Source organism: Mesoplodon densirostris, chromosome 12, assembly GCF_025265405.1.
Source record: "Mesoplodon densirostris isolate mMesDen1 chromosome 12, mMesDen1 primary haplotype, whole genome shotgun sequence".
In the NCBI taxonomy this organism is placed as follows: Eukaryota; Metazoa; Chordata; class Mammalia; order Artiodactyla; family Ziphiidae; genus Mesoplodon; species Mesoplodon densirostris.
Genome location: NC_082672.1, coordinates 78,001,057 through 78,016,571, shown reverse-complemented (window position 1 = coordinate 78,016,571; position 15,515 = coordinate 78,001,057). Strand labels below are relative to the sequence as shown.

Sequence of the window (15,515 nt, the reverse complement as noted above, 5' to 3'; positions counted from 1 at the left end):
TTCCAAATGCGTAGCATGACACAATTCAATAACATCCACAGTTGTAGTTGCTGCTAACACTACCTGGACAGAGGGCAGTGTTATTGCAAACCCTTGATTCTCTTAATGGGCCGCTGCAGTGTGTCCCGTAAGGTGATACGCAAGTTCTGGTTCGCACCTGCGACCCCTGACCACAAGTAACTGAGCATGTGCTCCACTGGGACCACTCTTCCACGCCAGATTCACCTGTGTGCAAGACAACAAATAAACATGAAATACTGTATTGAATATTCATCTAGTAAGCATTATACCAAACTGACATTATGACATACAAGAAAAATTTCAATGTAAAAACATGACAGTACATCAAAGGTACACAAAAACATTTCAGAGAAAAAGAAACTTAAAGAGAGATACTATTACACTGATGCAAGATCCAAGTTAGCTATAACCTTGTTAGCAAGACTCCACTTCACAAATCCACTGGGCCGTGGATGCTATGAAGAGACAAGTCAGCATTTTTCAAGAATGATTGTTGGAGCAATTCTCTTCAAGTCAATCTAAAGGTTTGTCCTTTGATGGAAGAGGAAACAAAATGTATTGCTAAACTTACTCTGGCTTTGGTGAGTAGGAATATATAGATGTATCCTTCCCCAGTCGTTTGTTCCATAATCTCCTTTCTAATGCTGGATGAGGTAGGGCTCTGAGAGTTTGGGCATATCTAATTTTTATTGTGTTGAATACTCACACATGTTTATAATTTATTCCTTGTGCAAATTCCTACTTTTTCATCCTATGACATCTATTTATTTTGTGATAATTTGTTCAAAAACATTCTGCTCACAATTTTCCCCATGATGATATACAGTAGAGAAGTAAGTTTTACTTGAAATGAAGGAAAATTCCTCTATGATTTCTCTTAATTTAACCTGGAACTAAAATTTACTTTAAAAATAGGGCTTTAAACGTCACTGAATGTTTGAATTCATTAACTTTCTTGGAGTAGGCATCACCCTGAAACTACATCTAAGTTCTATTATAATCCAAAGTCATGTCCCGAGGAGACTTAAAGTCAAGAATTTCTAAGACCATCTCAACAGGCTTCTAATTCTATTCTGGAATGGTGTTCAGGATAGATTTTTAACTCTAATTTGAAAACTTGCAGTTGCTTTTTTACAAATACAAAATTGGGCCATTTATCTGCTGGCCGGAACTAGTTAAATTAAATTTAGACTTTGTTGAAGAAGACTACTTTTGCTTCACTTGGTGAAGTGTTCTGGAAACTCTGCATCACTGATTATATAAATCAAGGAGCAATTTATATTTTACAGATTCTGTTTAGAATCTGATTTGCATTTAGCAGAGAATTCAACTGATAGAGTATGATGATCCATTTTCCACCTTTTTTGGAAAGGTTAATACATGACTTAGAAATGACTTGCAGTGCAACTCAAGGCACCTGGTCCACGGGCTGGGACTCTAAGACAGATGAAGTTTGGACCAGAGTGTAACTCAACTTGCTGATCACTGAGAAGTTCTTTTTCCAAAAAAAAAAAAAAGAGTCAGGCGAAATAAAACATGTGTTTGATAAAGTAGTTCAAGTTACATTCTGGTGTAAGCTTCTTTTCTCCTCTAGGGCCCATGACAACTAGGTCACAGACAAGCACTTTGAGTAGAACTGTTTGGAAGCATTTGCTCTTATACTGGTCTGCAGTATGCACCCAGAGGTGTGAATAATATAATGCATTTATAACTGGATATATATCATAAGGGCACAGTGGTAACTGGGATGACATATTATATTAAATAGGACATCTTTTCAGTGTTGTGATCAGTGTTTGTCCTGGTCATGCTCTATACATCACCCTTGATTATTTCAATATTTTTTGCCTTTACCAATTTATATATAACTAATCTATAAAAATGTTATTCAATGACCATTTGAATAATATTTAAAGCTATGCCTCATAGTTTGTTCTTTTACATGAAAGAATACTCTATCAAGGTTAAAATAATTATTTTAGAAATCCTATAATATGACAATGGTTAAAAAAAATCTACCCATATATATATACGTGCACATATATATTTAGCAGTGAAAAAATTTTAAGCTTAAAGTTGGGGAAAATCTAGTGCAATTATTTTTCTTGTGATATTTCAACCTGTGTTTGTGATGAGATTAAGTGAAGTAGAAATATTATGGTTGAATGTGATTAATTAAAAGCCAGAAAACCTTGAACCTTGTGAATTCTATAATAAGTAAAATGATAAAGTTTATGAATACAATCAGTTCTATTTTTCCACAAGAGCATTGCATTGTTATGATGGCAGGAAAAGAAAGTTTAATTAAACTGAGTAATGAGTCAGGATCAAGAACTATTTTTCTGTGCATTTCTGTAAAATTTTTAAAATTTAGGGTTGCTTCTGAATGTATGAAGCTACAGTGATGTTAAACAAGCTAAATAATGGTGCCTGAGTCATGAGGGATTGATAATTAGTGCTCAGAATTGGCATTATTCACTCCCCCTCAAACTGGTGGTTCGTTTTGTTGATCAAAACCAAAACAAATAAATGAATAAGATATATATGGGCTTCCAAATTCTGAATCAAATCTTGCCATTGAAATACTGGCCCACCTACCAAAATGACCCCGTTATGTCTCAATCTATAATTTCAAGTGACATTTCCATGAAATAGTTATGATTTCCATGCTGCTACAGCCTCATCCCAAAAGGCATGAAGGCTGTTCTAGTCAAGCACATTGGGGCTTTGTGAGAAATACTTTATAGCAAAGATATTCTGTAAAAAATTCACTGACATTAAGACAGTATGGTATACTATTTTTAATATATATGTCTTTGGAGATAGCACAAACTAATTTGGTTCCTTAACTTGTAACTTAAGGCATATTACACATTATGTAGAAGGATTCAGTATCTAAAGTTCTATTAAGGCTCTTTATTCTGACGCGAAACAGGAAAGGAAACTGAAAAAGCACTGCTATTAAAGTCAGAAGTTCTGTCGTTGATGGAAAGCTACTGCATATTAGCTCTGTGACCTTGAGAAAGTCACTTTATTTCTCTGAACCTCTCAATAAAATGAGTAATACATCTACCTCAAAACCTATTTGTGAGGATTAAATGAGGTAAGGTATGGGAGTGCATTTTAAACTATAAACAAAATACTAATAAAAAACGTTGCTAGTATGTTAAAATCATGAAATTAGAAACACACAATTTTATTTTTCTGTTTTAGATAACATGTGATATACTATTTTCCCCACTGGAATAAAAGACTACTTTCCTAAACATGTTTATAAGATCATTTGATAACTATGATGTTAAAAAGCATCAGTATGTGTAATTAAGATGTCTTAAGCCATCTTGTTGGTATTTAATTTAGATGTCTATATTAAATATCTATATCTTATCATGGCATTTCACTTCCATCGACTATAAATACAGCTGTGTCCTAGACTATTGGAGCATCGTACAATTATGTCCAAACTAGCCTAACTCAGTTACCAAACTGACCCAAATGGTCAAGTTATTTTGATAAAGTAATGTGACTTTACTAAATATTACTCTTCTAAAAACATTGCCAGTCACATTATTACTTTATAGAAAGTTTGTTTTTAAATACTGGGTTGACTGATCATAATGATTGAAGAGGCCAGGTTACTCATTTTGAGAAGTAATTCTTAAGTTATACAGTCTGATAGCTTTTGCTTTGTTTTTCCTCATGACTAACATAAAAATATATTGTATTTTATTATTCAGTTTTACCCCTATTGCATTATTCTTTGTTCTCAAATTAATGCTAGCAATTACTCATCATTATTTACATGCAACACCAATTTCTTGGTTTGAAAGACAAATAGAAAAGTCTAAATAAAACAACTTTTGTAGAATTTTATTGTGTTATACTGAGCTGTATTTATTCAGACTACCTTAACATCTAGCGAAAGTATAATCTCAGAAAATATTTAAGGGCAAAAAAATTAAAAACCTGCTCTGTTTAGCTTTATAATTGCCTCGTGTCAAAGTATGCATTTTAAAAACTATGTTAAATATTTAACTATGTTAAATAATGCAGTTTTCCAGTCTTTAATCAGTATCATAGAAAGGTAAATTTAAAATGTCTTATACCTGTATTTTTTTTTTTTTTTTTTTTTTTTTTTTTTTTTTTTTTGCGGTACGCGGGCCTCTCACTGTTGTGGCCTCTCCCGTTGCAGAGCACAGGCTCTGGATGCGCAGGCTCAGCGGCCGTGGCTCACGGGCCTAGCCGCTCCGCAGCATGTGGGATCTTCCCGGACCGGGGCACGAACCCGTGTCCCCTGAATCGGCAGGCGGACTCTCAACCACTGCGCCACCAGGGAAGCCCTATACCTGTATTTATATTTACCTATACTATATTTGGTTTAAAATGAAATAATAACTATATGTTATTCATTAGTTAAATCATCCAATCAATATTTTCAGAACTTTAATTCTGAAGTTCATTGACTTTTCTGACTTATTGTTAACAACATGGGGAAATAGATTTAAAGCCCCTCATGGATCTATTTAAGAAGCATTTCATTTATTTATTTATTTATTACCAAATTTATTTATTTATTACCAAATCATGTGTCCCTATATATTAGATACAAAACAATGCCTGGAAAATAGTGAGTAAATTAAAATGGAAACTAGTAATTCCTCACAAAGAAAATATAATGTTCCTTGTGATTTGAATTTTCAAAAAGGTTTCTGGCTGAAAACTCTCAATTTTCTTGGTATGTGTCACAGGCAAATCCAAAAACTGAATTTACATAAAAACTCCTGGCCAAATTTCATAATATTTATGCATAAACTAATTTTGCTACATAATTGGAAATTTAAACTATGGTTCACCATTTCATTATTAAGTGACCCCAATTTTAAGGAATTTCAGTAAACAAATGTCTGCCACTTCTTTTGCAAAATGCCAGGACACCTCTAATCTTACAGAAATGCCCCATGAAATGGCACAAGAAGGAGGCTGAGTAGTCAGCCCATGCCCTATGTCTTTACTTAGAGTCAATCATCCCCTAATCTCTGGTCAGTAGTTGAGACTTTTTGATCCGTGTAAGGGAGAAAAATTCATTTAGAAATTTGAAAATTTGCCTGAACCTGGTCATGCACTTTTGGACTTGTTCAATCAAATAGTAAAAATATAAATCACCTTTTCTTAAATAAGAAGGTGCATGAAAAGCAATCCAGATTAGCAAGTTTTCTTCATTTCTGGATTTGGTTGCAACATATATTTTTAAAAAGCTAAAAATTTGTCCTTAATGTAGAATTTATTCTAAATGTTCTTCCTTTTCTAAGAGTTCTTTGACCTACTTGTCACTAATGTATTCAAGTCTACTATTCACCCATTACCAAGAGCACAATTCATTAAGAATATTTGCATTTTTGAGTTATAGATTCAAATCTAGTGTTCTGAATAAGTATTATCTTAAGATCACATGAACTAAAGGAAATATTCATTCTTCAAGGGAATTTCATCAAAATCAGTCTGAATGTCATGTCAAAGAGCTGGTCATATACTTGAAACTTCTGTATTAATAGTAAAACACATCATCTAGATTGGAATGTATAAGACTTTATGAAGACATAGATAAAACTGTTAGTTTGCAATTTTTTGCAATAAAACTGACAGATGAAAATGTTTATAACACAGATTAATCATGTTTTCATCTAAGAACGTTCTACATTCAAAATAAAGAGGGGGGGGCTTCCCTGGTGGCGCAGTTGTTGAGAGTCTGCCTGCCGATGCAGGGGACATGGGTTCGTGCCCCGGTCCGGGAAGATCCCACATGCCGTGGAGTGGCTGGGCCCGTGAGCCATGGCCGCTGAGCCTGTGCGTCCGGAGCCTGTGCTCCACAACGGGAGAGGCCACAACAGTGAGAGGCCCACATACAGCAAAAAAATAAAAAATAAAAAAAATAAAAAAAATAAAGAGGGGGAATTATAGCCCATATATTATGATGAGCCAAAAGAGGAATGCATCTATTTGTGTGTGTGTGTGTGTGTGTGTATATATATATATATATATTTGGAGGGGTGTATTTTAAAGTAATGTAATTCATTTAGGATTAAAAATGTTATAAACCAAAAAATCATTTTTGTTGATAGTTAATTATTTTGAGTGTATTATACCTTACTGATAAAGACTGTCAACTTTTTTTTTTTAAGACTGTCAACTTTTTATTAAACTTATATAACAAAACTCTTTTCAAATTAAAGATATTAAATTCTAAAAATGTTTCTAACTAATTGCTATACACTTTAACAATCAATTAATATTTATACGATACATGACAACTGAAAAAATATTCAACATATTAAATATTAAATTTCATCATCTAAAGTCCTGCTTAATACATTAATTCTGAAAAGTCCTAAAATAATCAATTATTGATGAAATAACTTTGCTGAGTTTCTTTAAAAGTTTAATATACATTTTAAGTAGTTAATTAACATAAGTAAATAATAATATGTAAATCCTAAATGTCCCACAATGAAAGCAAAATAAATCTTACACAGTTTTTGTGCACTTTTCATTTCACGGCTACTCCATTTATGGACTTTAACTGGTGACAAAAAAAAAATGGCTCAAAAAAATATCAGCTCCAAAAACTGACAAATGTGCAGCAAAAGATTATGAAGACATGCAGTGGTTTCATTAAATTAACAATAATAAATAGAAAAATGTAACTAACGTATTACCAGTTTGTGCCATAAATTTAGCAGCATCAGCTTGTTCCTGAGGGACCCTTTTTTCATGAACAGATCGAGGTCGCTGACTTTTAATTGTATGATCTCCCATCATTCCAAATTCTAAAGACAGAATAAAGGTATATGAAAGCTTGTGTGTAGACATTTCTCACAAATTACATCAGTGTCTCATGCAATATGTTCCTACACAGACCTAGAAGTTACTGATTAAATCCACGATTCTAAATTTTTTAGGCTGATCTGCTTGGAACATTTCTAAACTCAAGTCAACAAAATCTGTAAACAAGAACAAGGTTTCAAGAAACAATGCTAACAGTCAGTGAAATGACACATCAAGTTTTAAGTCAGCTGAAGTAACAGAAATAGTGTATTCTTTTCTGATCGTGTTTTGAAGCAATACATGAGAAAAAATACAAACACAGGACTAACTTTTGTTTTTCAGAGATAGAATCCTGATGCAAACCAGCTGCTGCTTTGCTGAAGAATAATCACCCCGACAAGGTTTTTCAGCACTTCCTTGAGGAGTGAGTAATCCTGTAACCTAGCTTACCTAAGGCAAACATTCACTTGATGGACTATTTTCCCAAAGACGAGGTTGCCCTTAGTGTCCTCCAATGCTTATAGAAAATGGTGGCTTAGATAACTCTCATTCTCTCCTGCCTTGTGCCCACATAATTCTTCATCCCTTCTAACCACTTGGAAGAGAGTGTTTTCTCTTTTAAAAGTTATGTTTAAGAGAGAGAATGACTCCAGGTTTTTGTTATTTAATCCTTTCAACATATACCTCCTAGGAAAGTAAAATAATCTGGGCCTAACTCAGAGACAGATGGGGGAGAGAAAAAGTAAGCTGAACAAAAGAATAGATTCCACATAACATATATTTTTTAATCTATATGCTTAGAACTCTGTAAGCATTCCATGCTTATTTCACTGTTACTGTAAAATAATTTGAATAAAACCAAAGCCTGATGAATGGAGTGGTTAGTTCCGGCTCACAGGACTTTAGGTGGGGGAAGAGCATTGCTGAGGGGCAGGGGTCAGTGGTGCTCAATGTTCCAAGAAAACTTTTGGGTCTTTAACACCAGGTCTTTCATACATGACACACATGACTGGGTAAAATATGTTCTAATGATAGTGCAAATAGATTGCTAGAACTGATAATAATGTCAACATTTAGGAATGGATAATTTCACCAGCTTATTGTTTTGGCTTCTCCCATCCATCTTTAAATCATCTTCTACTAAAATATTACAATGTACCTTGTACGATTAAGCAGTGTATTTTTTTATGCACAACTCTGATCTTTTATGCAAGGAGAAATGACTAGCACATGATTTTGTCCAGCCTGGCAGATTTCCTCATAAATATTAAAATATGGCTTCTGACAGATTGATTTGTCAGAAATTCTTTCCAGATATTCTACACAAGAGAACATCCCCTGAGAAATCTAAACGTGTGTTTGTTTTTGTCAGTTTAGATAAAATCCAAGGCAGGAAATGGAAATTTTCATAAAATGTCAGTTGGTTTAATCTCGTAAAATCCATCACTGTTTTCCATTACTGCCAACATCCTTTCATTCCAATCATTTATGTGTACGTTATGTGCTGCCTAAACCATGCTTCATTCTGCTAATGAGAAGTATCTAATCACCTATCATTTAATGATTTTGGAAAGTGACTACATAGAAAATTTATATCTAGACTCCTGCACTATCCAATATTTTGAAGTACAATATATAACTGAAATTTCTCTGGATCTGAATAAGCAAAAGAAATTTAATAGTAATTTTTTATTAACAGTATGCTTTACCTTCTGTCCTCTTGAATTTATCATTTAAATTGTGTACGTGTGTGTCTATCATTTAGGGCATCTGAGTCAAAGCACATGTTCACATAAGTAATCTGGGGGCTCTGATGCTTACACTAAGGTAGTTTTGGCACCCGGAGAGCAAAGGACACCAAAGAAAGTATCCCATGCCTACAACTTCCTAACTACAAGGTAACTTTATTACCTGTTCTAGTAGAAGACAGTTCTTCAACTCGGTGGCATCACGATAATAGCCTGCAATTTGTTTTCTAAGGAAAAATAGTTTACAGGGACTATGATCCTGAAATTTAGGGATCTGAGGATATAGATTGGCTCTGAGATCATTTTAAAAGTGTCATATTCAATTTTTAATGATTTCTGAAATTTAAACACAAGTAACGTACTATTTTTTTTTAAACAGGCATTAGTTTTTCAGTGAACTATTTCATATTATTAGCTGGAATGTAATTGAAGCTTCTCAAATACAAATTACAAATTTTATATTACAAATTAACTTTCTATATTCTTCACTCTAGTCACTTCTACTTATTAACAATCAATGTTATATGAGCATTAGTGCTAATACCTTATCATGTGTCACAGCATTTAAGAAAATTTTCAATCATCAGTGGACTTGATTACCTAAGTTTTACATAATTGAAAGTTTAAAATAAATTTTCTGATTATTGCTATCAATATATTTTATATTAAAACTTACTTAAAAAATTAAAACTATTCAATAATATGAGGTCTTGATATAACTAAATTCCCTATAAGATAGAAGACATGCTAACAATTTACTTCTTTTTCTCAGATGGAAAAGCAACACTATGGTGGTATTTTTTAATGTGCTAGACGGATTGTTTCAGACCTAAAACAATCCTAATTTGTAAGTGAAACACGTGAACTCTTATCTAATTGAGTTTCTTCTGCCAATGTTTATGTGCCAAGTGTTTGAAAAAAAAACTTCTTTGTTTAAGGGTTGTTATCAATGGTAAAATTTAACAACAAATGTTATGGCTCCATCCATTTCTCACAATGGAATACTTTTTAAATATTTGTGCTCTCTTTCAAGATGATATCATCTTCTTGATTTCTCATGAATATAAAGGCCAATTGGATCATCTAAACTTAGGGAGAAAAAGCTATAATTTTTTGCTATTATTCTCTTATTTAGTGAATATGGGTTGAGGTAAACCTTTAGTGTGTTATGCTTTCTGAATAAGTTCTTCATGGTTGTTGATTTATATTCAAATGATTCTGAGGTGGCAAATATCATATACTACATTAGTTACACGAGAAAAACAGCATAGCCAAATAAAAAGATGATCTGCTTTAGTGAAAGCAATGAAAAGCAAGTTATGGAATCAAATGTAGTCATGTACAGCATAATATTGTATATGTACATATGGTACATGGCTTATGAAAATACTGGTTTATTTCCTATATCTTTATGTTGATGGTATCGATGAAGTGGTGGATAAATAACTGCATTCATATATAAAACTCATATGGCTTTCCATGTTTAGGCACATTTTCTCATATACACTCTTTCACTGTGCTTCTCGATAAAAAGCAGTAGTCTCTGGAAGTACAATACAATCAAAGTCACATGGAAAAAAGGTTTTGAATATCTGTTGCTTTAGGTATAGTTTTATGTCTTTTCTTCCCCCATCCAGGAATATTATAAGTAGATCATTAAGAAACAAATACACTTGAAAACTGACTCTTGGTAGTCAATTGTCAGTCATGAAGTTTTTGTCTGGAAATGAAGGGCTATAATAATGTGAAGTCATCAAAAAGTTAAAAACACACATATCCATTTGTTATTTTACCATATTTTTTCTTCAATGTATGGACAAGTAGAACAACAAATTAGTCGATAACAGTTATTACTGCAAATTATCTTGCAATATAAATATTAACTTCACATTGTTAGCTAGCTTTCCTTCTCATTTCTACAGAAACTATTCTAGCCCACTGTTGCTTCTCAAGAAACTCTCAGAGATATGCCGTACTTTTAATCTACAGCCAAATTGCACTACTTTTTGTCATGGAAATGGTCAAGCCAACGCAGCCTTTCTCTTATTTCCTCCACCTGAAACACCTGCTCCTCCAGCCATGCCTGCAATAAAGCCCTCTCCAAGTCCACCTCAAATGAAACCACCTCCATGAACCAACCAACTAATCAGAATCAGCCTCTGTCTGCCCTATCTTCTGTTCTGCTTTGTATCAATAATGGGCTTTTACTTATTAGACTGTGTCTTATTCCCCGAACTGGATTATGAACTTATATGGGAAGGAAGTATGTCTTACAAGTTTTAAAAGCACCTCCTGTTTTTCATATAACTGGGGTTCAATAGTTATTCTATAAATAAATTTCATGCTAAGAATTGCTTCTCCAAAAGGCAAATTTCTAGATGCCTAGAACCATTTCTTTAACTTGTTTGGTGGACAATTCAATGGGGAAAAAATAAAATTCTTAGTGAAGTACTTAAAAGTTAATTATGTATGATTATGATGGTCAACATTTCTTTTGTCAACAGAGTTAACTATTGTTGCTATTGTGTCGATAAATATATTCAGATTATTATTTAAATAATTGAAATATTACTTTATTTAGAACTTAAATCTCACTGTCCCAAAACAAAGCTTAATGCCCTAAAACAATGCTTAATTTTTGTCAATAAACATTTATCAATTACTTACTGTTTTAGATATTAAAATTACAAACATAAGTAAAAAATAGTCTCTGATATTCTCACACTCAAGAAAACCCAAATAAACATGGCCTGATCCTTTCAAATACACAAAATTATTTACCTTAATCAAAACATTAAGCTGCACTTGTATGCTATTAAATTCATTCATTTAGTTTTACACTTACTGGAAACAGAGTTGGCACAATTATTTTGCATGCAGATTTTTTTGTGTGCATAAGATGGCCTGGAGATATTTAGGTAGTGAAGAAGAGACCGGATCATCAGTTATTATGATATTCTTCTGTTTTCTGAGATTATTTTAAAAATATTTTTGCAATATGACTAGACGTAAAAATTGTTTTCTCTCCCTCAACAACTCTTTGTTGAGTGCGTATATAGTCAGGTGCTTTATGAAAACATAGAGCTGATTGGGAAAAATAGTATTATCTTTTGGAGTCTACATCATCAAAGATATTTCTAGAACTGGCATGAACTATTGGAAACAAGGAATTTTAAAATTAGACATCATTAGCTGAAATTCTGAAGAACGCTGTTTAAGAAATGCTTTTTACTGTTAATTATACATACACTAATTTCACTTTCCCAAAGAACCAAACAGGAATAGAATAGGTGGATGAAAGACAATTTCCAAAGAATTAATTCAAATTAATGACAATTATATAATAAATATCAGGAAATATTTAAATAAATTTTGAGAAAATAAAAAAATAATATTAAGAAATATTTAAAATAAATGAATACATGTTAAGAAATATTAGAAGTCTGAGAAATCCATCATTAAAATTTGAAAGGTTAATTGATATTCTTTCAAATTATTTCTTGGTTCCATTGATGTAATTAGATACGTGGTTATAGGCATGAAGATGCTATTTATTACAATAATAAACAGAATCTTGCTTTTCAAAATACTCCCACAGAAATGATTTTATTAGGTAGTTGGCCATGACTCTGTTAAGTAAATGGGTGATTTTATGGCACTTCTAAAATGGACAAAACATAGTATAATGAAACAATATACTGCTAGTGTGTTTATAGAAAATTTTTAAGTGATCAGACGTTTTCAATTAATTTGTTAAATTATGAAACCCAAACTATTTTATAGAAGAGATTGTCAAATATATTTAGTGTCTATACTCTTAGTCAATGATGATATATTCTAATTCATTTTATTTCCAAATAGAAGCTTTGAAATAATTACATATAATGATACATCCCTTTTAGATCTTTTCAAACATGTATTCAAAAATTATATTATAAAACATCTTATCTAGAATGATTCCAGGACATTTGGGGTGTAAACCCTTAAATCATCATTTTTACACTTACTCGGTCTTACTTCTGGGAAATGTTAGTAAACTGGATGCACCGTTCCATGTAAGAAATCATCAATGTGTGAAATCATGTAGGAATGATTTGTTAATACTTCTTATATATTATCCAATTTCATTTTATGATCTCATCTCTTTTTGAGATAACTTTTGGATTTTTATAAACTATCAATAATGATTTGCTTGAAAGATACTTTATTTGTTGGTGATGAGTAAAATAAATGTAGAAGCACATAAGTAATAAAGTAATTCTACTTCCAATAGTAAACTAGTAGGATTCATCTTTTCTTGTTGACCTGTATCAGAATTTAATTTAGCATTTTAGTACATCAGTGGCAAAATAAGATGCTATATTGCGAGTTCCAGCACCTTTTGTAGGGGACTAAAACCCTCATACTATAAGACGTGAATAATCTTATTGTTAATGTGGCCCAATAAGATCTTAGGGAATGTGAATTACAAGAAAGTAAACTGAGCTGTCCCTGGATGAAACATTTCTATATTTTCCTAACAAGAACAAGGCTGGCTTGCTTTCCTGCCAAGCTCTCTGACATGCAGAGGGAATCAAGCCCACAGAAAGCTTCTTTGAGGCCTTATTAAGAACCCTGGAAACTATCTCTATCCGATTAAATGTGAAACTTTTGTAGGGGTTTAAGAGGCAATGAGTGAGAAATCATGGTTTGATTTGAATTTTAGATAGATTACTGTAATTGAAGAAGGGAGAGCAGAGTCTAGGGGAACAAAATTAGAGGCAACATAAACTATGAAAAGCTACTGCAATTGTCCATATACAACTATTTGTGACTGGGTAGGGGGTCGGGTTTGATAGATGGGTCACCAGCAGCTCCTAAGCCTGGGGAGCAAATGGATGGGGTACCACCATTAGATAAGAATCAGAAGTCCCAGCTTACTGCAGGTTGAGTACATCTTTGGACCATTGGGTCCAAATTGTTGGCAACTAGAGCAATTGTCAGTGCCCCAAAAGTTTACAGGGAAGTGTTTTATAAGAAAGTTTATACTTGAAAAATGTGATACATTTAGTATGGTATTTTTGAGAGATGTTACCTTTGTATAAATATTACATTATGCATATTGTATTATATGTATTATATTATGTTTTCATTTAGAATGTTTAAGAAAAATGATTCCTCTTTGATTTTTAAATTACGGCTCATATCCATATGGTACTTTTCCACTTGCTGAAGTTCAATCTCATTTCCTATAACAGTACAGCACAGAAAAATTTAACTTAAAGCAATATCACTGAATGCATATTTACTGAAAGAAATAATTTAACAAGACACCCTGTGAGAATAATCAGTACATTCTACACTCCAACTGAAAGTTAAAAGATTAGGTAAATGGTTGCTTGATCCAAACATCTCAACGTAAATACACAGTGGGTAAGCCATGAAATGGACTTTTCATGCTTTTTCATAAGGCACTGGTATCGGGATAGTTCTGAAACATATTTACTGCACTTAAACCACCTTCATGTGACTCACATGATCTCAAGGTTGTACCTGGAGGTAAGAAAGGAGAAGTTCCTCTGTCATTTATGCTTTTAAACTCATCCATTTTGTTCCCACAGAATTTCTTTTTTAGAGAATCTATAAATATCAAAATAAATAGTTCTACTCATGTTTTTACCATTTATTGCTATATTTTTGTGTCTTATCACATAATGTTTTAGTTTACAACAGTATCATTGTATACATGTTTACTGAAAGAAATATCAAAACTGAGTTTTTAATGAAAATGATTCCACTAAGACATACATATAGTGCTTACAGTAATTTCTAAAAATAACTATAATACCATCTTAACTATCCTCTCAATACTGTAGCTTATTTTTCAGGGACACATGAATACATGTGGATAATAGTTTCAGTATCTTTCTAGTCTATAAATTATCCTTATAATCAATTAACATATATTCAAACTTGTTTCCATCATTTATCTTTATCAGTATTGAAGCCCAAGGGGCATTCTGTAGAGAGAACTAAAAATGATTAGCCATTTCAAAGCCGTGTTTCAAATACCTAGAGACAAGGAAGACCATTAAACTAAGATGTAAGCTACAGCTGAATTGTCAGGGTGGACAAATAAAGTGAAGACCAGCAGATGCAGCTCCTGTTTTGAGCATCACATCTGAAGTTCTCCGAACCTGTTTTCTCCTGTTGAAAAAGGGGATTCTAGGAACAGGGTCTCTGAGGTCTTCTGAAGCTCTCAAATTGCATTATTTTCTCAGGTCAGAAGTTGTCATGTGAACATAACATACAGGCCATCTCTCAGCAGACCTGGAGGCCTAGAGGCTCTGACCAAGGTGGACTGGGGTGCGCAGAGACACACAGGCACCCAAGTCTAAGTAAAACACTGAGTTGTAGTTGCTTCTAAATCTTTTCTTAAGTCACTCAGAGTGGAACAGTTCTCTGGATGCATGTCTAAGCACCAAAGCAAGGTTTACTTTGCATGGGAGGTCTCAAGATTGCACAGTATTTATTTAAACACCTTAGCCAGCATCCACGCTGGAGAGGGATTTTTTAGAAGACAGTATGCTTTCAAAGGCACTGAGCATGAATAGAGTCCATTTGTTCAACAAACATTAAATGAGCAATTACTATATTCCAGACAGGATTCTAGGCACTGGTGATATAGACAAAAAATTGTTTTTCTGAGAGAAAATTTTATAGTTATTCCTAGTCTGATAGGCAAGGCTTACAAAATCTTTCACAAATATTAAATTTACTAGCCAGCCCTTGGAAAGTTTCATTATAAGCAGTCAAATATACATTTGTCAGATTAATAACTTATAATTTCACTCTTTCATTCACAAACTGCTTCAGATAAAACTGATTTAACTGCATGTCTCATCCATATAATTCAACAGAAATCGGTAAAAAGGACCACTTAGA

At 32.9% G+C, this 15,515-nt stretch overlaps 1 protein-coding gene across 1 annotated transcript in view; it reads right to left on the bottom strand.

Moving 5' to 3' along the window:
• The window catches only part of ADGRB3 (adhesion G protein-coupled receptor B3), a 789,966-nt gene that overhangs the window by 470,350 nt on the left and 304,101 nt on the right, over positions 1-15,515 (bottom strand). Inside the window, exons 2-3 of the mRNA XM_060114602.1 lie at positions 6,735-6,845; positions 64-225 (exon numbers count right to left, since the gene is read on the bottom strand). Coding sequence (XP_059970585.1) covers positions 64-225; positions 6,735-6,845 — 273 coding nt within the window. The remainder of the gene's footprint in view (positions 1-63; positions 226-6,734; positions 6,846-15,515) is intronic.